The sequence below is a fragment of the Pelophylax lessonae genome, assembly GCF_965119305.1.
Source record: "Pelophylax lessonae genome assembly, chromosome: 11".
Lineage (NCBI taxonomy): Eukaryota > Metazoa > Chordata > Amphibia > Anura > Ranidae > Pelophylax > Pelophylax lessonae.
This window is the reverse complement of record NC_138778.1, coordinates 67,485,548-67,510,117: the sequence shown is the minus strand read 5'-3', so window position 1 is coordinate 67,510,117 and position 24,570 is coordinate 67,485,548. Positions and strand designations below refer to the sequence as shown.

General features: G+C 45.3%; 1 protein-coding gene across 1 annotated transcript in view; it reads right to left on the bottom strand.

The window, feature by feature from the left end:
* Nucleotides 1-24,570, bottom strand: part of UBE2O (ubiquitin conjugating enzyme E2 O) — a 141,521-nt gene that overhangs the window by 65,293 nt on the left and 51,658 nt on the right. The window contains exons 3-9 of the mRNA XM_082271902.1: nucleotides 20,120-20,230; nucleotides 18,310-18,407; nucleotides 18,083-18,146; nucleotides 16,709-16,852; nucleotides 16,444-16,553; nucleotides 6,664-6,814; nucleotides 269-744 (exon numbers count right to left, since the gene is read on the bottom strand). Coding sequence (XP_082128028.1) covers nucleotides 269-744; nucleotides 6,664-6,814; nucleotides 16,444-16,553; nucleotides 16,709-16,852; nucleotides 18,083-18,146; nucleotides 18,310-18,407; nucleotides 20,120-20,230 — 1,154 coding nt within the window. The remainder of the gene's footprint in view (nucleotides 1-268; nucleotides 745-6,663; nucleotides 6,815-16,443; nucleotides 16,554-16,708; nucleotides 16,853-18,082; nucleotides 18,147-18,309; nucleotides 18,408-20,119; nucleotides 20,231-24,570) is intronic.

Genomic DNA, 24,570 nt, shown 5'->3' with positions numbered 1-24,570 from the left:
TGCACATAATCACATAATATATACAATATGTGTATATTTAATATATACATAATCACATAAGATATACGTGATTATGCGCACGCAGCCGAGTCACCGCGCCGCAGTATATCTGCGTAGGGCAAGTCAGCAAGTGCTTAAAAAAAAAAAAAAAAAATACAAAAATGTGTTAAACCATACACCAAATACATTTATCCCTATGCAACAGAAACACTGGGGAAGTCATACTGGAAGACCAGCCCAAAGCTTTGGGGTTCCCCCACTTACAAACCTGTCCCCTGGCTTGAACTCTCTGTACACCTTGCTCTTTTTCTTCTTTTTGTGTTTCCTCTTTAAGTTTCGTATGGACAGAGGAATGCTCTTTTTACAGCCAGCCCCACTGCCACTTTTTGAGGAGGTGGTCGAGCTGGCAGAAGAAGTCACAGAGCTCGTGTCATCTGTGTCCTCAGCAGCTTCGTCATCTGCATCCTGTTCATTGGCCTGAAGTGGGAAGTCCTGGAACATCTCCTGGATGTTGCCCAGCAATTGGTCTTGTACAGAGCACTCCTCAGAGGCTGGAGCTTTGGGTAGTTCTTTTCCATTGGTGGCCTCGTTCTGGTTACTGGCCTCCTTCTGGTTACTGCCTCTATCAGTCACTTCAGATGCTGGAGTGTTAGAGTGTCTCTTGAATAGCTCTGCCGGGTTTGAGGACTCTTGTGTACATGCAATGATTTTTACGATTTGCTTTTCCCGCAACTTGTCTCCTTGCTGAAAGAAAAGCCAAAGGCATGACTCTGAAAGCCAAACTATAAACAAGTTTTTCTTAAGACTTTACATCATACATTGACGTGGACATCCTTATAGCCAAAACTTTATATTTACTATTGCATAGAGTTTGAAGCTGCATTCACACCTGGGCAATTTGAATCGAATCGCAGGCAAAATCGCCGTGAGTCTTCCTGCGATTTTAAAGTGGTCTACTAAAATAAATCGCTCAATGTGAATTGTTAGGCACCATGAAGATGAATGGTATCTGAAATTCGACTTGTGCGATTTGGCATTTTACAAGACCGTTTTGAAACTGTGGGCAGAATCTCAGCAATTCTCACCACTATTCAAAATGGCCAGATGCGAATGCAGCCTAAGTGAGCGAAAATCTGCCACAGGGAACCAGACAATGCAGCCTAAGGGCTCTTTCACACGGTCCGCCTCCGTAGGGGGATCCGTGCTGCTCAGCGGGGATCGGCGGTTTGATCCCCGCTGAGCCGGCGGATGACAGCTCCGTCTCCGCTTGCAGTGCGGAGAGGGAGGTGTCACAGCCCCCGCTGCTCTCTATGGGGGATCGGATGAGAGCGGACCACCTGTCCGCTCTCATCCGATCCCTGAACGGATGGAAAAATAGGGTTTCCATCCATCCGGATTTCACGGACAGGATCAGATATGGATGGCAGCAGGTGTCAGCGGAGGTGACACCCGCTGCCCCATAGAGCTGCATGGAGGATCCGATCAGATCCGCCTAAAAAACTGACAGGCGGATCTGATCGGATCGCCCGTGTGAAAGAGCCCTAAGTGAGCGAAAATCTGCCAGGGAACCAGACAATATAAAAAGCTAACAGAAGTTCTAGAATGCCCCTAGTAACATTAGTAAACAAAAAAACAAAACAAAAAAAAACATCCTCAGGACAAAGAAAATTTCTCCAATGGAGTGCTGCACAGCAGTTAGAATTAGCAAGCGTTCTAATCCTTCCTCGCTTTATCCAATATTTAAAAAGAAAAAAAAAAAAGGCTTTTTTGTAGAATCCACTCTATTATTAGTAATATATCATGTCCAATGTGTGTTCCTGTATTATAATTGTGCCAAATACCTTTGTTACAGCGCAGCTCGGCGCTTCTGTGACCCGCCAAAGCTCTCTTCCACGCTCTGGAGAGGGAGGGGTAGAGATCCCCCGCTGACAGCTGGGAGAAGAGGAGGAGAGCAGCGTGAGGTCAGCTGAGCACCGCTGTGCCAAAGGTATTTGGCAGAATTATATTACAGAAACACACACATTGGACATTATATAAAACAGTAATAGAGTGAATTCTAGGATTTTACAAACACTAAACTAGGGCTTTTTTTCGAGGTAGGGATTAGATTGCAGTCCACCCTGAAAATCACAGTAGGTCTTATTTTCGGGGGAAACACGGTAGGTGCACACATAGGATAACTGTACTTTGAAAACATTTGTTTTTTAAAGTGATACTCGTTATTTTTTTTAGTTAAAAATAACAAACATGTCATACTTGCCTACTCTGTGCAGCGATTTTGCACAGAGCAGCACAGATCCTCCTCTTCTCGGGTCTCTCTTCGGTGTGCCTGGCCTCTCCCTCCTGTTGAGTGCCCCCACAGCAAGCAGCTTGCTGTAGGTCAGCAGAGGACTCCACTAACAAAAGGAGGTTGTCCAGGGAGCCTAGTACCGCAATCCCCTGCTGACGTAGCAATGCCAGAACCAGGGTCAACACTTTGTGAAGACCTGAGGAACAGAGGCAAGGCTCAAGGTGTAGGAACACTTAATGCTCCTCAAAGGGTACAAACTGGTAATGCTCCTCTCCCGCAGCACAACAGAGGAAGCGCTAGTTTCGGGCACATATTTGAATGTGCAGGGAAGCATCCTCAACGCTGATAGAAGCAAGAAAGTCCCACCGATGATGGGATGCCACCACCGTGCGAATGGACTCCATTCTAAACTTAGGGCACTGAACTGCTTTGTGCGGGTACACAAGGTCCAGAATTGGACTAACCTAGCCCTCCTTTGGGACCGTGAACAGGCTTGAATAAAAACCTTGCAACCATTCCAATACCTAAAGCAACAGATCATGCAACGCCCCAAGGAGAGGAAGGGAAGAACCTTTCCGGAGGGCAAGAACGAAACTGACTTGTAACCGGACATATTGGTTGTTTACCAACGAGGTCTACAGGCCCAGAAACCAGGGAAAACCAGGGAAAACATCCCCCACTCCAGGCACGGATGAGGGTACACCTTCAAGTTGAAGGAGCCTTGTCTGCGGGTCTAGAAAAATCCTGCTCCTGGCTTGCCAGACCAGGGCCACTTGTTTGTAAACCTCCCGAGGAGGACCTAAAACTTCTTGTGAGCAAAGAAAGCCGGGCCACGTCTGCAACGAGGTTCCTTTTTCTTCTCAGACTGTTGAAGAAAGGTACCCTTCCCCCCCTGTGAGACTCTTAATGATGTCATCCAGGGTAGGGCCAAACAAGCGATTGCTTGAAGGGGTAAGGCAGTCAGAGCTTCTTTAGAAGTCTGGTCCGCAGACCAACACTTAAGCCACAATACACACCTAAGCCCACTGCTGTAACAAGATAGCTTAGAAATCAGCGAAGCTGCATCTAAAGCGGCATCGCAGAAAAACTGCAGCCCCTGGACCAACTGGCCCGCCAACTCAGTGGGAGCCTGCTCACCCTCTAGATCACAGAGCAAAAGCTTAGCCCACACCAGGGCAATAGCCAGGACTGGCCTAGGCACCGAGCCAGCAATAGAGAACATATTGCGGGAAACAGCCTCCGCCTTCTTGTCAGCCAGATCCTTAAATGAATAAATATATATCTGGACACACGTATGTCAAGCAGGATATCTCTGCGCTTGTTGGAGGAGTCAGCTGGTTAACTGCTAAAAACAAACAAACTGCTGCTACTTCACCAAATATCGTATAACTTGGAAAAACATGAATGAAGAATAATAGTAGCGCAAAAAGTCACTTATGATGTAACTCACAAATTGCATAAAATACAACCATAAAATAAGGGGCGTTTTAAAACACTTCAATATAGGATAAAAAGTCCTTTAAAGTCCATAGACCGTCCAGGATAGAGTGATGTTGTTAATGGATCACCTTTTTCAACCACCACCAAGTGTCACACAGTAGAAGTGGCAACTCACCAGATATAGTGGCTCAGGTGTTCTCACACAAGAGCACAAAAAGCAGGAATCAAAAGGTATTAATGATGGGTGTCAGAAACAGCCTTGATCAATCCTTGCTGTATACACTAGATCCGATATCCCTTCCATGTGGCCATTATACTGAGTGGAGTTTGTGGAAGGGATATCGGATCTAGTGTATACAGCAAGGATTGATCAAGCCACTATATCTGGTGAGTTGCCACTTCTACTGTGTGACACTTGGTGGTGGTTGAAAAAGGTGATCCATTAACAACATCACTCTATCCTGGACGGTCTATGGACTTTAAAGGACTTTTTATCCTATATTGAAGTGTTTTAAAACACCCCTTATTTTATGGTTGTATTTTATGCAATTTGTGAGTTACATCATAAGTGACTTTTTGCGCTACTATTATTCTTCATTCAGATCCTTAAATGCCAGAGATTTCTCTACTGGAATCATGGTTGCCTTGTTCAACCCAGGGGTTGGAGTTGAACCCCAGAGGGACTGATCACCCCAGGGAGTGTCCAATCCCTACTTACCGTCCAGGAAGGAGGGAAGGGGCCATCTACTTACCGGTCCAGCCTGTATGCGGATAACACTCCCAAGACAAAACCTCCTCACAACAGAATTGGGGGGCTGTTGGCCAGGGTAACACTGACACGGTCTATCGGCGTCCAGTCATACGCGTCCTCCCGAGACGTTTAACTCACTGCCCTCCATGGTCCAGAATGGGGCCTGTCACGGCTGACCAAGCGCGGAGCTCTGCGTGTGTTTGCTGGCCAAACTGGGGGGGGGGGACCACTGGATCTAGATTATCCAGCCTGTCCCCCAGTCCTGCAGTTGGTTGTAAATCTCACAGGAAAAAAACAGGAGAAAATAAAATGCCAGTAAAAAGAAAGAAAGTACCAGGACCAAAGATCCCGGCAGGGAAATCCCGACTAGGCGGAAAAAAACTGAAGACCTATAGCAGAGGGGGAGTATAATACCACCTGCGACTGCCCATAGGCGTAGCCAAGTCTTTTTTCTGCTTAGTGTCCTACTCCTGTAGGGGGCAATATAACCCTATGGTTCTGAATAATGGAGAGCTGTGTCAGTCAGTGAACAAAAGAGAAATAAGTATTCGATTCCCAAGCAAAACAGGACTTAGTACTTGGTGGAGAAACTCTTGCTGGCAAGTACAGAGAGAAGACGTTTCTGGTAGCTGGTGATCAAGTTTGCACATATCTCAGGAGGATTTAGGTCCATTCTTTGCAGATTTTCCCTAAATTCTTAAGGCTTCCTGGCTGTCGCTTGGCAACTCAGTTTCAGCTCCCTCCATAGGTTTGCTATAGGATTAAGGTCTGTAGACTAGGCCACTCCATGACCTTAATGCGCTTCTTCTTGAGCCACTCATTTGTTGCCTTGGTGGTATGTTTTGGGTCACTGTCAAGTCAGCCTGTACCTTTAGCATTGGGGCCGTTTCTCTGCTAAAGGTACAGGTCGACTTCACCACATTAAGGGACATTATTGTATAAGGATTCCACCTCCGTGCTTGACTGTAGGGTTGGTGTTCTTAGGATCATGGTCAGCACTTTTCTTCCTTCAGGATCATGGTCAGCACTTTTCTTCCTTCAAAAATAGCAAGTTGAGATAATGCCAAAGAGCTAAGCCTTCTTGAGGGTGACCTTGTGGGCGCTACAGGATTTTAATCCATGGTGGCGTATTGTGTTACCAATGGTATGTTTGGTGACTCTGGTCCCAACTACCTTGGGATAATTCACAAACTCCTCATGTAGTTCTGGGTTGATCCCTCACTTTTCTCATGAAAGGCGAAATCTTGCACGGACCTCCAGACTGAGGGGGATTGATGGTTATTTTGTATTTCCTCCATTTGCGAATAATCACTCCAACAGTTTTCTTCTTCTCACCAAGCTTCTTGCTGATGGTCTTGTAGCCCATTCCAGCCTTGTGCAGGTCTACAATCTTGTACCTGACATCCTTTGACAGCTCTTTGGTCTTGCCCATGATGGTGAGGTGTGAATGGAAGAAAGAATCTGTGGACAGGTGTCTTATAAAAACATAACAAGTTGTCGTTAGGAACATTTTCTTAAATTGCCAGGACTAATCTGTGTACCACATGAGCACATACCGAAGCCAGACTGTGGGAGCCAGCATCATTGTTGGTTGGTAGGGGATCAAATACTTCTCTTACTAACTGAACTGCAACTCAATTTATAATCAGGCGTGTTTTAAATGATGGACAGAATATCAACAAAAATCCAGAAAAAACGCATATGATAAAAATTATAGACCCTTCATTTCTTTGTAAGTGGGCAAACTTACAACATTTGCAGATCAATTCATTCGTTTTCCCCACTATCGTTCTAATAGTTATAATTATTGGTCAAGCATTAAATGTTTATTTGTAAAACCAAAAGGAATGTATACACTTAGTTAAGAAAGAAGGATTTAAAATTGTTTCACACCTTTAAAAAAAGTTAAAAATTGACCCAAATCTATTGCCTATAAGAGCACCAATGTGTTTAAAAGTTCAGTTATCCTTCAGAAAGGAGTTTCATCTTCAGACATATTTTGGCTGACATGAACTTTGCCCTAATGAACAAATATGGCTGTTGCGTTAAAGTAAACCTATGCTTGGCAATTACAAGAAAACCGATTTACTTTGCCATCACTCCCCTCCCTCCCCCCAACTACACACACCTTCCCTTTACGCTACCCACCAGTCTGTATAGGAGGAGAGAAATAATAGCGTACCTTTCTGGTGGTGGCTACTTCCCCAAGTAAGCAGTTCTTCTCCAGGCTCTCACACAAGATTCTAGTGGGTTCCACCATGGTTGGGAAGATGTACAAGCACCTCTCTCCCAGCTGCCTCTGGGTGTGATCAAATGGACCCAGCCTCTGCACTCTAAAACATCAAACAATATAACACCACTTAGCATAGGACTTTGACATTTTGCATGATTGCTTTGCCATATATTTGTTATTGTACTCAATTTTAGGATCGGACATGGGTATCCATTTACTCGGTACAACCTCATCAAAATTAGGTAATAAATTGCATTTACTTCCCCAAAAATGTACTTGTATTTTTTACTGAAATGTTGCGCTAATGTCATGGAACAAATTAGAACTATAAAACATTTTATTCTCTATGGTCTGCTTTCAAAAAAATAAAAATATATTTTGGAGGTTTTAAGTACGGTAATCTTTAGGCCTCAAATGTTTTTTTTAAAAAATGTAAACAAAAAATGTAAAAAATGGCTCCAGGACTGCTATTGTGGAGAGGGTAGTGGAAGGACAGTGGCGGGAGGACGGTGGGGGTGGCAAAATACACCTTTGCCGAAGTTGACAAAAATCCTTGCACCGGCCCTGCCAGCAAGGACAACAGCAAGCACCACAGTAGTAACATCACTGAGTCTCAATCCAAATCTCCTGAGACTAGCAGTAGAGGCAGCAGTGCCTTAGATCACACACACTGCAGATATACAACTATACGGAACTAGACATAGAAGTGCTGGAGGTACACTCTCATACCGAGAAGTGCCATACTATCACAGAAGGAATTCAAGACAACAAAGATACATTGTTCAGGGCAAGGATGTCCAACATTTTGACCTTCCTGGGCCACATTGAAAAAAAGAGGAATGGTCTTGGGCCCGCATAAAATACGAATAGCTGATGAGCAGAAAAAGTCAAGCAGATCGAAATTTAACGATCACTGATATACAGTAAATAATGTACCTGAGCAATAAAACTTCATTTTTTGTAAAAGAGGGCAACATGTACCTAGTGCAATATTTAATAATGTTTTTGATAAACATAATGCATCAATATCTGGTTCGATGGATGTATGTAGTAGCAATTCTCAAGGTGCGCATCAAATATTTTGGTTCTAATTTAGCCCTTCATCCTTGAAAGTAGTTGCTCACAAATATAAAATATAGGTGCTGCCAAAATCTGATGACTTAAAGTGGAACTTCACCCTCTCAATCAACATTGACTATTTTTAATCCTTATGCTGCAATAATTCGTAAATAGATAGGAAAGTATATCATTATATATATATATATATATATACTGATTTTAAGCTTTTTTTTTAACATTTCTTCAGTTACTTGCCTAGGCAAATGATGTCAAGCATCCCAGGAGTCTTCATGAGAGGGAGGGATCTCTGCTCAGCCTAAGGCTGAGCAAAGAGCAGATCGATTCCAGTAAGGAAATGATACATGAAACATTTGCCCTTACTCAAAATGGCCACGACCAGAAATGCTAGGGGTGTTTTTTTAAAATTATTTCTCAGCAAAATAAAGCATGGAGACCTGGATGGATTGGGGAGATTGCTTTGAATAATACAAATTAATTAAATAGTATTTTTGGTTTGTGGTGCTCAGATGCAGTGCAGTTCCATTTTAAATAAGGTGCGTTTGTGAGGAGTGGTATATTTGTCTTTGGGAAGATAAAAAACAAAAAAAAAAAAAAAAACGTATAAAAGTCAAGAAAAGAGACACTGTCAACTTTTTCTTCAGCTGCATGTGGAGAGCCATAGGAGGGAGATCAGTGCTTGTAATTGCGCCCCCTGCCATACCAATCACCCCTGACTGACCTTTAGATTCCCCCTGCTCCCCCAGCCGCCACTCAGGATGCGTCAGAAAGGAGAGCGGGGAAGGGTGGTCTGGTAAATATGCAATTTACTAGGCCCCTTCTTTGTTTGAAGTCAGGGATCCGTACCCATCTGTTTACTATGCTTCACTTTGTGAATGAACAGTAGCCTCTGTCTCCTATTTATTCATTCATACATCTGCAATGCAGCGGAGGATACAAAGAAAGGGACTGCTGAATGTGTCAGTCCTTTAGGGGGTCAGTTTAGACCCCTGATATCTCACCAAAGCCCCGAACAGGGCTGTTAAATTGTAATAAACAGCAATATAATAATTTGTAAGGAAAAAAAAAAATAGTAAATGAGAAAACTACTGACACAGTCTACTGCCCTACTGAAACCATCCACTGCCAAGCCCCCAAAAGCATTGTGAAAAAAAAAATGATGAAAAAAAAAACAAAAAAAAAAACCTTAAAATCAATTGTAAAAAATGTTATAACAACAATTAACTATGGACACCACCCACTGCTCAGCTGACACTGTCCAAGGCCCACACCCCAAAATAAAGTGTTAAAAAAAAGGAGAAAACATTGCAACAAATCAAAAATTAAAAAAGTAAAAAAAAAAAAAAAATTAAGAGCTCATTCACACAAGTTTATTGTGCATAGTTTGAATGGGTGATTTGTTTAAAATATTTGTTTTAACAAAAAAGGGTTTGCGTTTTCATTTTATATCCAAAAAAGGCCCACCAAATTCCTCAGCACCAGGCCCACAATGCTCCTAATCCAGCCCTGGTTGCATCTTAGGGACAGGAAGTGAATAGAATTATCCTAACATGACAAAAAAAAATGGATTTTTGACTTTTACCGTAAAATCCTTTTCCCTTAAGCTCATTGACAGACGCAGAATCTTGATATCTATAGGGTTATACTGCCCCCTACAGGAGTAGGACACTAGGCAGAAAAAAAGTTCTGGCCACACCTTTGGGCAGTCCCAGGGGGTATACCCTCTCTCTCCCTGCTATAGGATGTCAGTTATGTAACAAAGCAATGTCAGAGACTCATACCAACCCAACTCAAAATAGAGGGGTGGGTACTGCGTCTGTCAATGAGCTTAAGAGAAAAGGATTTTACGGTAAGTCAAAAATCCAGTTTTCTCTGTCGCTCATTGACAGACGCAGAATCCATATCTTGATATCCATAGGGACGTCCCAAAGCAGTGCCATAAGTGAGGGGTGGGATAACAGAAAAAAAATCCAATCCAGAAGGCCAAAACAGAGCCAACCAGAAGAACAGAGGACTCATCGAAACAAGAAGATGAGATCCACCTGAAAAAAAAAAAAAAAACAAAACCCCCAAGGTAGACCAAAGGTCCCCTCAAACAGCAGCCTGCAAAACCTTGCGGCCAAAAGAGGCATCCACCGATGCCAGCACATCAACCTTATAAAATTTTGTAAAGGTATGAACCGACGACCAGGTAGCCGCCTTGCAAACCTGAAGCACCAACGCCTGATGGCGGAAGGCCCAGGAAGCACCAAGAGCCCGAGTAGAGTGCGCCTTAACAGGGAACGGAGGAACCTGACCCTTAATAGAATAAGCCTGCACCACAGTCTGTCTGATCCATCTGGAGATAGTAGCGGCAGACGCAGGCAACCCCTTTCTAGGGACATCCGTGATCACAAAAAGTGAATCAGCCTTACGAAAAAAGAGTCAGTAGTAGCCACGTACACCCTGATCGCCCGAACCACATCCAAGGAGTGTAACGCAAACTCCCGAGGATGACTGGGCTTAGGACACAGGGAAGGTAACACAATATCCTCATTCAAGTGAAAGTCGGAAACCACCTTAGGAAGGAAAGACGGATTTAGGCGAAGAACCACCTTATCCTTATGAACCACCAGATATGGGGAACGACAGGACAACGCAGCCAGTTCCGACACCCTGCGTGCAGAAGTGATAGCCACCAAAAAGGCCACCTTCTGGGATAAGGTAAGCAAGGGAATCTCCCTAATATTTTCAAAGGGAGGTTTCTGGAGAACCGACAACACCAAATTAAGATCCCAGGGCAGCAAGGGCGTGCGCACCGGAGGAACCGGGTGCCACACCCCCTGGATGAGATTCCGCACCAAAGAATGAGTAGCCAGTGGCCTCTGGAAGAAGATTGCCATTGCTGAAACCTGACCCTTGATAGTGCTCAAGGCCAGCTTCCGCTCAACCCCCCGTTGCAGGAAGGCCAATATCGAGCCACCGAGTAAGAACGTGGAGGAACCCCGAGGGACTCACATCACGCGATATAAGACTTCCATATGCGATGATAGATCTTTCTGCAAGTAGCTTTCCTCACTTTAATCAGAGTAGGAATAACTGAAGCAGACAAACCCCTGTCCTTCAGCACCTGGCTCTCAACAGCCAAGCCGTCAAAGCCAGCAATCGTAAAGCAGGATGGAAGATCGGTCCCTGAGACAGCAGATCCTCCCTGAGAGGAAGTTGCCAAGAAGCGTCCACGACCAGCCTGACCAAGTCGGCGTACCAGGCGCGACGAGGCCAGTCCGGAGCCACAAGGATGACTGGAATTCCCTCCGCCTCTATCCTGCGAAGAAGTTTCGGCAGCAACTTGGAGGAAAGGCATACAGCAGCTGATACTGCCCCCACGGAGCAACCAGTGCGTCTGCGGCGTCCGCCAGAGGATCGCGGGAGCGGGCTACAAACCTCTGCACCTTCCTGTTGAGCCGAGATGCCAACAGATCCACGTCCGGGGTGCCCCAACGAAGGCACAACTAGTGAAACACCTCTGGATGAAGAGACCATTCCCCTTGATCCAAGGTCTGACGGCTGAGAAAGTCCGCCTGCCAATTTTCCACGCCCGGAATGTGAACTGCGGAAAGAGCCGGAACAAACTGTTCCGCCCAACGAAGAATGCCGGCCACTTCTACAGCCGCCAGAACACTCTTGGTGCCCCCCCCGGTGATTGACATAAGCCACGGCTGTGGCATTGTCCGACTGGATTCGAACCGGGCAGCCCCAAAAGATGCTCGGTCCAGGGTCCAGGCAAAACCTGATCGCTCTCAGTTCCAACACATTTATCGGCAACCTGGATTGTTCCAGGGACCAGAGCCCCTGAGCAGACAGCCTGCCGAGAACCCCTCCTCACCCGGATAGACTGGCATCCGTGGTGACAATCGTCCAATAGATCGGAAGAAAGGACTTCCCCTGACTGAGCATCGGAGACCGAAGCCACCAAACCAGAGACTCCCTGGTTCGCTTGCTCAGCCGGATCCGATTGTCTAGGGAATCGGGATTCCGGTTCCATTTGAGAAGAATGTCCTTTTGGAGAGTCCGCATATGAAACTGAGCAAAAGGTACTGCCTTGAAAGACGCCACCATCAGCCCCAGAACCCTCATGCAAGTCCGAAGAGACAGCCAGTTGGCGGACAGTAACAACTGAGTCGTCGACCGAATCTTCTGGAGTTTCTCCGCAGGGAGAAACACTTTGGCCAAGGACGCATCCAAAGTCAGGCCCAGATAGTCCAGCCTCCTGGAGGGAACCAGGGATGACTTCTGCAGGTTCAACAGCCACCCGAACTCTTCCAAAGAGGTCATGGTGATCTCCAAGTTTGACAACAGAGCCTGTGGAGACTCTGCACGGAGGAGGAGGTTGTCCAGGGAGCCCAGAAACTATATGCCCGGCTGCCGCAACAGCGCCAGAACTGGGGCCAAAACCTTTGTGAAGACCCGGGGAGCAGAGGCGAGACCAAAAGGTAACGCCACAAACTGATAATGGTCCTCTCCCACAGCAAAGCGCAGAAACCGCTGGTGTCCTGCGTAAATGGGAACGTGAAGATAGGCATCCTTGATGTCTATGGACGCCAGAAAATCCCCCTGATGCAGGGAGGCCACCACTGTGCGAATGGACTCCATCTTGAATTTTTGCACCCGGACAAAACAATTGAGCGCCTTTAAGTCCAGAATTGGACGCACCTTGCCCTCTTTCCTGGGCACTGTGAACAGATTTGAGTATAAACCCTGAAAACGTTCCGTACAGGGAACCGGAACCACCACTCCTTGTTGCATCAAGTCCCGCACTGCCCCCAACAGAGCCTTTAGGCGATCCGGGGACAGTCGCATATTGGAAGGGAAGAATCGCACCGGTGGAAGCGATCGAAACTCGATCTTGTATCCCAACCGTATGACCTCGTGAACCCATTTGTCTGTAATCCTGGAGAGCCACGGGTCCGGGAACCGGCGAAGACGGATTTTTGCTTACCAGACCAGGGTCTCTTGAAACCCCCCGGGGTGATAATCTCATCCAAGGTAGCACCAAACAGGCGATCCCCCTGAAAAGGGAGATCCGCCAAGGCTTTTTTTGAGGCCTGATCCGCCGACCAGCACTTCAACCAGACCATGCGCCGGAGGACCACCGCCGAGATTGACACACGCCCCAGTAATGGAGCAACGTCAAGCGCGGCGTCACAAATAAACTGTAGCCCCTGCACCTTCTGCTCCAGCAAATCTGCCACGGCAGGGGGGAGACTTCTCCCCTCCAGGTCATGGCGTAACAGCTTGGCCCATTCCGTCAACGTCTGCGAAACCAGAGCAATGGTAAACACTGGCCTCAAGGCCGACCCTGCCAGGGAGAATATGGAACGGGACACCGATTCCGCCCTACGATCAACCGGATCTCGGAAGGACGGGGAATCCTCCAACGGGATAACAGTAGCTTTATTTAGTCTGGAAACCAGCGGATACATCAATGGGGAGCGGAGAATCAGAGGGCCCTGCGGCCACCTCGTGGGGGTTCAGATGGGGACACATGTGCAGCAGGGTTCATGGCAACACCAGGGGAACCCGTCAGCAAAATATGACAAAATTGAAAAAAACTTTTTTTCTTTGCAAAAAATGTCACCCAGCGCTACAGCTCCCCTCAGTGGTCAGACAGCGTGCCTGGAGACCCCCGCAGAGAGAGAAGAGAGACCCCCAAAATGATCACCACACGATGCACCAGAGTTCAAAAGGACTGCTCTCAGCGCTGTCTACATGACAAGGAAGTCCTGTGGAGCGATCTTCCCGGGTCTAGGGAGGGGCTCCGCCCCCTCACACGCCCTCAGTAACTCCCACAGCTGCCCAGCTCTGCAAACAAACGAGCTGGGTGTACCAAGATGGCCGCTGCCATGAGCCACACGAGGGACAAGAAAATGGCGGCCCCGCGCGCTGCGGAGGGAAGGGGGGTCCCCACATCACTAACAGACGATCGATCGGCAGGTAGGCCCTGGGAAGCCAGGGAGGAAGCCCCCCGCACAACAGCCGTCCGCACCGTCGGGACCCCCCCACCCCCTTAGTGGCCTGCAAGAACAGCCAGCCACCCCACACACACACACACACACACACACAAACACCCCCCCCCCACAGGAAGGGGGTGCACAGGGGAAAAGAGGAAAACCCAGATTAGTGGGGGTCCGACCATCCCAGGGAGGGGCCGGGTCCACCCCAGAGTCAGCCATGAGGAGAAAAGGGGGGAAGCATTTACTCACCATACCGGAACAGAGCGGGCGCCACTCCAGACCAGTGGGGGGGGGGGGGGGGCTTGTGTCGGCCAAAGGAGATGCTGCGACTCGGCCGTCGACTGGTCGTATGCGACTCGGCGGGACGTTTAACCCGTGGGACAGTCCCCGTCCAGCAGGACTATGTCGCGGCCGACCCAGCGCGGAGCTGGGCCTGCACGTGCTCGTAGGCTGGCTGGGGTGACCACTGGATCTCAGCATCCAGCCCGTCGCCCAGATCTGGCATAATTGCTTGAAGATCTCACAGGAATAACTGGAGAAAAAGGCAAACTAAAAAAAAGATATAAAAAAACTTGCCAGGACCAGAGTTTCCAGCAAGGAACTTAGGTCCTTACTCCTGACTAGGCAGAAAAAAAACTGACATCCTATAGCAGGGAGAGAGAGGGTATACCCCCTGGGACTGCCCATAGGTGTGGCCAGAACTTTTTTTCTGCCTAGTGTCCTACTCCTGTAGGGGACAATATAACCCTATGGATATCAAGATATGGATTCTGCATCTGTCAATGAGCGACAGAGAAAAAAGTGTTACTGGTACTGATACAAGATTAGCTATTGGTTAATCATGCATCTGTACTCCATCTGAGGATGACACCTTTATTCAGAAATTCAGCTGTAAGCATTCTCACAGGTGGTCTTGCATCTTTATCGGTGTTCAGTGGCAGGAAGAGTATATCTGCCAAAACAGCTGCATCATGGGGACATCCATAAAGCCTACCAAACAAGTGTGCTGTAGGTATTACAAGGGGAAAAACAAAAGCTAGCCAGACCCATTCGATAGCAACTGGATGTTAGGAATGTTTAGACATTTGTGATAACTGTGGGGTCCTTAAACACAAATGGCTGTTCAGGGTGACCCTATGTGTTAGGTCTGGCCAGGATACTTCCACTACCAGCCTATCATGGGAGAACAGCAGCAACTGGAAAGTTTAGAAAACTCTTGTTCAAAGCCATTTCCTGCCAATAAAGTGTCAACCAGCATAATCCATAATAAAAGGACTGATGCATTGCTTATAAAATAAGGAATGTTTAGCAGAGAAGTGCTCTCATATTTCTCAGTTGCATTTACAACATTTGATGTTAAAGCAATTAGAAGTCAGGGAAAAGAAACACTAGAGAAATGCAGGAGATGCAATGAGAATGCAGGAAGGATCAATCCATTCCAACCTCTGGCTTAGTGGCCTTTCAAAGCAATTGATCAATCTAAATGGCTTGGAAAAAATGATTATATGAAGACCTACTGCAAAGAGATGCATATGCCACAGCTTGGAAATATTCAGAGCTGGATCATCCAAAAAAAAGACACCTTGGCAGGAGCCTACAGCCTGCATGTCCAGGGGGCCCAAAGGGAGCAAGCTGCTACTTTGTCTTAGGCCCAATTCTGTCTAAAGCTGTATTAAACCCAAAATGTATTATATTGCAAAATACCGATTATTAGATGTGGTGGCTGTTTTCACCCGGTGATCTGGCAAGTAACACACCTCATGTATTGGTGGGACAACTCTGGAGGAAAGCACACAGGGAGCACAGCAGGAAAGGGTGTTGAAAGTCTGGGGGGGGGGGGGGGTACTGTTACATTAATTAGCAGATTTAGAACCACTAACAAATTGAAACCAAACTCCAGCTCACACTTTATAATCCGTTTTTTAAACTTTTTTCCTTTTGGGATAAAGGTTTTGCAAAAATAAATAATTAAACGCTGATCATTTGAATCATCCCTGCCAGTGTTAGTGGTTTGTCTCATCCATGTACACTGATACATTCTGCTGGAGCGATTGTGCTGTGAGAAACAGACTTGCTGGCCGGTTTGCCAGATGAAAATAGAAGCCAAAGCCTTAAAAAGGAAACTAATACAGCTATCACATCTAAGAAATGGTGAGGTCAAATGTAAGAAAAAAGGTTTGCTTTTGGGTTTAATACTGCTTTATATTTATAAAGTTTATTGATAAATTTTATTGATTACAGCCAGGTACAGGTAATCCAAAAAGTCATTATACATGTCAACATGTCAATAATTAGGGTTTGGCATCATCACATACGCGAAGAAGAAAAAAAAAAACCCTCACTGGCGTGCAACTTTTTTTTTTTTTTTTCCCCTATAGTAGGCAAAAGGTCTACCATTAGGACCAAAGTAAGAAAAGAAAGAGAAAAAAAAAAAGGAGAAAAGAAATAGTAATAAAAAAACAAAACAAAACAAACAAACACATCTAAGAAATGGTAAGCTCAAATGTAAAGAAAAAGGTTTGCTTTTGGGTTTAATACATCTCTGGAAACGTGAATGCAGATGTGAAGAATAGCCGTATTAAATGGTTGGTTACACATCTGAAGATTTGGGGTAGGAATTGATCCTACTAGTTCTGATTATTACTAGCAGCTCACTTACTTGTGCACATTCTCCTGGGTAATAACACTAGATGGTGGGTCCATAGAATCTGTACAACCCAGGCAAAAGCTTTTCGTTATCCACCTTACTCTCACCTCAGTCACTTGTACCTGAATAGATTAGAGGACAGAGTTAGCAGACAGAACTATGGTAATAGAGAATGCTTCCACTGAACAGATACAAAGCAAGCAATATAGTGCACTGTGAATAGCAGAGGCAAGTATTTTAGATGTAAGCTGACAGAAAAACTAGTGCTCACTCTCACCTCTTCTACGCTCACGCGGAATTTGCTCTTGGCACTCAGGACTGGCTTCACGCCAGACAGCCACTGAACATTAGAAAAGACTTTGGAAGGGCCAATAAGCACTTGGCCAGGATAGAACCCATAAGAGTCATCAAAAAACAGACCCTAAAACAAAATAAGGATTTAGAGCATTCAAACAATGGAAACAAAACAATGACATTGAAGTAGATCTAAACGACATTTCATTTACTAAAGAATTAAAATCACCCAACTGCCAAAAAAAAACCATATAGAATACTATTTTCACATTTTATCCTGCTACTTCTAGCATTTCAGTGATACCGACCCTTCTCTAGTGTTTTCCAGTCACTTCCTGTCTACAAGCACCTGCATAAGTGCCGGTTCAAAAAAAAAAAAAAAGGAGTGATACTAAACACCCTACTCCTGCGCTTAGAACCAGGTCCTCAGGCTTACTTGGTCTTGGAACCCACACTTGGCATCTCATATGGCTAAGCCTTGCTGCCCTCTACGACCAGGGTGGTCGAAACACTGCAAAAACAAAAACACAAAGAAAGGGCGCACCAGCCTAGTGGATAATGCGCTAGGCTGGTGCGCCCTTTCTTTGTGTTTATAAGTCCCGGTTCACATTGGTGGGATGCGAGAACCCTGCGAATCTGCTGCGGGTTCCCGCATCGCAGCCGACTCGCAGACAGTTCACACTGCCATATGCAAACTGCTGGGAGTGTCAATACAAAGTTAACGACACCCCCAGATAAGTTCGCATATTGCAGTGCAAACTGTCAGATCGGGCAGGAATCAGATCGCATAGGTGTGAACACCCATGCAATTCGATTCTGGTGCGGACAAAAAAAAGGGTCCTGTGCGACTTTAGTCTGAATGCGATGCAAATTCAGCAATGCAATCTGTATGGCTGAATTTGCATCGCACATACATCACATGTGATTTGCACAGCAGTGCAGTGAAAAATCACATGCGATGTCCGAGATCGCATATGTGTGAACCCGCACTCATTGCTCTGGACCGGCTTTCCGACAGTGACAACCGTGGACCATGCCTTCGCAATTAGTCTCAGAATGGCTGTTTGTAGTCTACACCAGCGCGGCTTATGACAGGGGGACAATGCACAAGTGAGAGACAGTTACCACCCCATAACAGGAAGTGAACGAATAGAGGACTTTTATGGCAGGATCACTAATTATTAGGTTAGTCAAAGCTGCAGAATTAAAAACACTGAAAACAGCTTTTGAGATTGCATTAACATTTTAGTAACTGTGTTTATAATTTGGCAGATATAAAAGACATACCGAGTTGCAGTTCTGTATTCAGTAAATACATAATTACATGTTTTAGTATGTACACTCACATGGTACCTACCGAATCACTTGCATGGGGACAAACATCATATAATTTAGAAGCATCTTCTGTGCTCATTGAACATCTGCATCAGAAGAGGAAGGAGACGAAGGCATAAAATCAATAGAAATACAAATCATAGGCACCGATATCATGAAATATAACCATTTATATAGAAAATACACCATCACATGTCATTATTGCATGACTGTTGTGCTTTTCAAGCATTTCTAGTAATATAGCAGTACCTGGCTCCATTTGACAGCTTTAAGATAACTTGGTTCTTGAGATCAAAAACCTTTCCCAACCAGCAGTTGTAAGCAATGTAATCTCCATACATGATAGGCTAAAAAAAAGGGAAAACAAAGTTAGACATCAATTCACTAAGAGATGCCCACCAACTGCCGTACAACTGCTGTACAAGAAAGCACTTCAAGACATACATCTACGCAAACAGCAATGGGAATTTAAAAGCAAGAACCCACAATGAACAGAATTCGGTCTATTGTATTCACATGAGCAAAAGAGGAAATCTTATTGGCTGCTATTGCTTAATGTTGATTTGTTTCTCCAATTTGCAACTACTCAACAATTCACTATATCAAATCCAATGAACTGCCATAATACAATATTGTAACAGGACATAAACAGACCTAGCGGACTTTGGAGCATACTTGACCACAAGCAAGGAGTGCTAGGTGGATGCTGCCACCAAATGTATGGCACAGGGGGCAAGCTGGGCAGATCTAAAGTACTGATTGATAGGCCAGAGCTGATCAAGTTGTATGCTCCTGGTATGTGACTTAACAGAGTGTACAAGTGTCAAATTATAATTTAAGTTGACATGTTTAATTGGCAAAAAAAAAAAAACAAACAAAAAAAAAAACAATTAGGGCTCTTTCACACAGTCCGCCTCCATAGGCGGATACGTGCTGCTCAGCGGGGATCGATCCGCGATCCCCGCTGAGCTGGCGGATTGACAGCTCCGTCTCCGCTTGCAGTGCGGAGAGGGAGGTGTCACAGCCCCCGCTGCTCTCTATGGGGAATCGGATGAGAACGGACCACCTGTCCGCTCTCATCCGATCCGATCCCCAGGACGGATGGAAAATAGGGTTTCCATCCGTCCGGATTTCACGGACAGGATCAGATGCGGATGGCAGCGGGTGTCAGCGGACATGTCACCGCTGACATCCACTGCTCCATAGGGCTGAATGGGGCATCCGATCAGATCCGCCTAAAAAACTGACAGGCGGATCTGATCGGACCGCCCGTGTGAAAGAGCCCTTAGAGTGTCACATAGGAAGAAGAGCAAACTGTTGCAGGTATTAAGTGTACCAAATTTTCATCAGTCTCCCAAATTCACCAGAACAATGCTGGACAGTCCTGACAGCACTGACATGTCCGGATAGTCAAAGTTGGTTCCGAAAACTCCACCCCCCATACATTTTTACTGGCCCATCACTATGAAAGCCTTATTGGCCAAAAAGAACCTGCAGGAGGTCGGAAGGTCTTGGAGCTGTCAAGCTTCAGGTGTAAAAGTTTTGCCTGTTAGGCTGGAGATTTGGGTAGAAAATTTGGGAGGCCGTTGCATATATATGTACCTGTTGTCTACCCTTCCTGTATTATCTCTAATAAAAATTAAGTGCAAAAAAATAAAAACCTAAAAAAAAAAAAAAAAAAAAGTGTGTTGCCCATCTGGTGTGTTAAATGTGTGTAAATCATTAGCTGTACAGAATTAAAAATCCCTTTGGCAGGTAAAACTGGTGATTGCATAGATGCCCACTTGCTTGAGTTTGCCTTTGATGTAATTAGTACTTTGTTCAAAACTACAATAACATTTAATTTGCCCGGAATTTTACTTTATCTGCCAATATGGCTCCTACACAAATAAATGTGTATACTAATACAATAATTGTTGGTCCACTTTTTGTACGCCTCTGTTGCATATTCTACTGCAAGTTGCATGCTCATATTGTAAAGCACTCCGCAAACTGTTGGCGCTATATAAATCCTGTATAATAATAATAATAATAATAATAATGCTGATCAACATCTTACCCAAATGTGCTTTAGATCTCTACTGTTGACGGATTGCAGGAAGCAGTTGGTCCCCACCAGTTTCACCATACATTCTATATTTACGTCCACAACTGTGCCACATTGACTGTCCTAGGAAAGAACAGCAATCAAAGTTAGGTTTAGCTTCAACAGAACAAGAAAAAAAAAAAAAAAAAAAGAAGAACAGAGTCACAGTCACAAGAGAGGTTATTTGTGCACCAAACCCATTTTCCCTAAAAGGGCTCGTTTCCAATCTGCCAAACATAGTGCCCGTTTTCATCAAATCCTACTGGTTCCCTTTTTTTGAATCCCAGCATGTCCAGCCTTCATTAATAAAGTGAAGTTATGGCCCATGTGTCTCCAGTCTTAAGCCCTGGCCTTGCCCAGCTATTAGCAGAAATCTATTAGGTAGCAATTGAGATGTAAGGATACAGATTGACAAAGGTGCTGGTAGGGAGCTCCCTCTACTGACTGAGGAAGGAGAAACATTTTCTACAGCTCCAAGCTGAATAGGTGTTCTGTAATAGGGAAGCTATTCGCAGGGCAATATTAGGATGGGAAACAGGGAATAACAATCACATGCTCAGAATGAATGTGACCGACGATGAATACATTATGCAGAATCCACTCGCCCACTCATGAGAGCTCAGGTGAAATTATGAAAATCTTGGCTCAAGTAAACTAGCTAATAGAAAATACAAAAGGCAGTGATTGCTAAACTCTCCTTCTGAAAATGAGAGTCATCTGGCTGTAAGCAGAGCCCCTGACTTTAATATATTAAAATTACTGAACATGTACACAGATATAGAATGTCAGAAGGCTTCATCTGTATACATGTTCCAGGTCAGTGAATCCTTAAAGCAGTCCACCTTTTGCAGAACAGTGGAAAATGCAATATAATTAAAAAAAAAAAAATAAGCATTTATTAAATTTGTGCATTGAAGTGAAATGCAATTGTTTGATCGAGGGGTTCAATGCACAGGCTTTTGTATAGTTTACATTCCTGCCACATGTTTGAAAGGAGCTACGGACCATCTGCTAGGAGCTGGAGGAAGTAATCAATGGACTACAAATATAATGACGACTTTGCACTTGTGCTCCATTGATATCTACTGCAGTGCCGGATGGGACTTGTAGACTTTCCATTTAAAAGATCTCTGTGAATAAATGAACCGCCTTTGTGGGTGGAGCTCTGCACAGCTGCCCCAAACTCAAAAGAAAATAAAATGCTGCAGAAAGAGGCACCACCCCCCCCCCACCCCCGATTCAAGGTAAGAGGGTGGGGGGGTTGCAAACATGTTTTAGGTTATACCCTAAATATCGGTGCAACGTGGAAAATAGCGATGACCTGAATTTTCGGCCACCTAAAATTATCGGCCTGAAAATAAGGTTTTCAGCGCTGTGCCAAAAGAAAACAAAAAGGGTGTTGATAATGGGAGTCAAAAATGCCATTGAGTTTACCGTACTTATAGTGTGTTTTCATAGGTCACGTGACCCAAAAATAAAAATGGATTTTTGACTTAAAATCAATTTTTCTGATGTTCATTGACAGACACAGCTGCTGATCTTCTTAACCATGATAGACACAGCTCCTGATCTTCTTAACCATTGGGTTATACTGCCCCCTACAGTAATAGGACACAAGGCAGAAAAAAATACAGCTACGCCTATGGGAAGTCCAGGGGATATACTCCCTTTCTCTGCTATAGGTACTCAGTTTTGTTACAAGCAGTGTCAGAAGAATTACAACTCCACAGAGGGGTGGGTGCTGTGTCCGTCAATGAACATCAGAGAACTGGATTTAACGGTAAGTCAAAAATCCCATTTTCTCTTTTTTTAATTGATGGACACAGCTGCTGATGATATTCTTAACCATTGGGATTTCCCAAAAGCAGGGTTAACCATGAGGGGTGGGAACAGCGGAAAATAAATTCCCAAGTCTAACTATAGCCAACCAGGTAAACAGGAGCTCAACCAAAACAACTGGAACCTGAAAAAAAAACAATATACCATCAAAGAGGACCAGGTCCTCTAATCAGCAGGCTGCAAAACCTTGCAGCCAAAAGAAGCATCCACAGCTGCCAAAACATCCACTTTATAGAACTTTGTGAAAGTGTGCACAGACGACCAGGTGGCCGTCTTGCAACCCTGAATCACCGACGCCTGAGGACGGAAGGCCCAGGAGGCACTGAGCGCCCGAGTAGAGTGCGTCTTGACAGGGAAAGGAGGAACCTGACCCTTGAAGGAATAGGCCTGAATAACTGTCTGATCCATCTGGAAATGGTCGCAGAGGAAGTGGACAACCCGTTCTGAGGCCCATCCATAAGCACAAACATACAACAAAAGAAATGCTGTGCAGAATAAAAGTAAAAAAAGAAGAATGAGCAAATAAACAGCAGCTCACACAGACCAATAGAAAAGGCCCAACAATAAATACAAATATGTGTGGCGCTAGTGATTGATGACAAAAAAAACTTGACGTGTATAAAAAATATAAAAAATTGTGTAAAAGCATACACCGCTAGTGAATGACATAAAAAAGATAAAACTTATATTGTAACCATATATGTGCATAAAGTCCATCAAAACATCCATAAAAAAGGTAAAAGCAATTTCCAGTGATGAAAGAAGCACTTTCTTTTAGGAAGGAACCACAAGCCCCAGCATGCAAATGAAAGCCAATCTTCCTAAAACTTGATAGAAAAAGGCATCAACAAATGTGATAAGGAAATGGCCCTCTTACCAGAATGTAATGGCTTTCAAATTAATGGAAAAGCCTATAGCGCTTATTGGGGATATTACCCACCAGGCATAAACCATCAAGATTGTTCATTCAGGTAGGCTTCCAGGTAAATAGGCAGGTTCCGATAAACATGAAATAAATGTAAGAGAACATAGCGTAATACAGTCTAAAAGTATTCAATTTATTATAGAAATGTGCACTCACATGATAGATTATACAAGCGAGCATGTAAAACACCAACGAGAAAGCAAAACTGCAGCCTTCCAAAGCAAATCGACCGAGGGGCGTCACATCTGGTTGCACCAAACGCGTTTCGTCATACGTTTAAAGTCGTCAGGGGCTCCCGTCCCTGACGACCCCCCCTGCGGAATAAATGTACTCTTTCCCCCTGTGAGACCTATAATAGATTTCATCAAGGGTAGCTCGGAACTGGAAATCTCCTTGAAAGGGTGGGGAATCCGTCAAGGCATTTTTAGAAGTTGAAGGACCACTGCCGACACAGATTCGAGCCACTAGGGGAGCAACATTCAAAGAGGCATCACAGATAACATCACAGATAGCATCACATAAAACTGCAGCCCCTGGACCAGCTGGTCCACTAGCACAGCAAAGGCAGTAGGGAGCTGTTCTCCCTCCAGGTCACGACGTAAAAGCTTAGCCCACTCAGTCAGCGTTTGCGACACCAGGGCAATAGTGAATACCGGACTCTTCAACCAGAATTGCCCTGTTCAATCTGGAAACTGGAGGGTCTGCCACTGGTGGAACAGCCCACTTCTTAATAAGGGACTTCTCATAGGGGTATTGCCTAGCAAATAGCTTAGGAACCCCAAGGGGTTGCTTTGGTGGTCCTCACCCTTTAGCGAAAATTCTGTCAAAATAGGAGGGGAAAGGAAAAACCTTTGCCGCTCTGGATTGCTTGTAAATGCCTCCATCTTTAAGGACTCACGCACAGATACAATCAGTGCTTCCACCAGCGCCTTTTCGTGCGCAGTTGCAGATGTAGAGGAATCCCCCTCACTATCGGAGGATTCCGGGCGTGTAGTTGCAAACCCAGCAGGGAGACCCACATCCGCGGCCAAATCAGATTCAGGATCTGATGAGGCAGGGGAAGGGGCGCTTTTTTTGTTAGCTCGTCGCCCAAAAGCCACCTCCACCTGGGACACAAAGGTCTCAAGGACCACTGTCAGTGCATCGATGGATGTTGGGACACGGAGGGCCCCGCCGCCTCAGAGAGGGAATCAGGTGGGGAGATGTGCTCCAAAGACTTAATGAGTCACCGGGGGACCCCACAAAAAGTGTAAAACACTGAAAAGGGACAACCCCCACCGCGTTGGCAGCACCACCCGGTTGCCAGGCACAAAGCACCAAGCAATCCTCAGCAGAGAGGGAGAGGACCACACCAGACTCACCACCCAGCAGAAAAAAGAACCTGCAGCCACCAGGATAATCTGCACTCCATGTGCGGCGATCAGGAAGTGAAAAGATCCAGGAGTCAGCACCAGGGGATTAGGAGGGGTTCTCACCGCCATAAATCGACGCCACATGGCTCCACAATCATGTCCGGCACTATTTTCAATGGCAAAACACTGCAAAATGGCTGCCAGACAACACATACATGGCTGCCGTACATTGAGCACACAGGCTACAGCAAAATGACGGCACCAAGGCAGGACGGGGGGCCCTGGCAGGAGCCGCCACCAGGTACAAA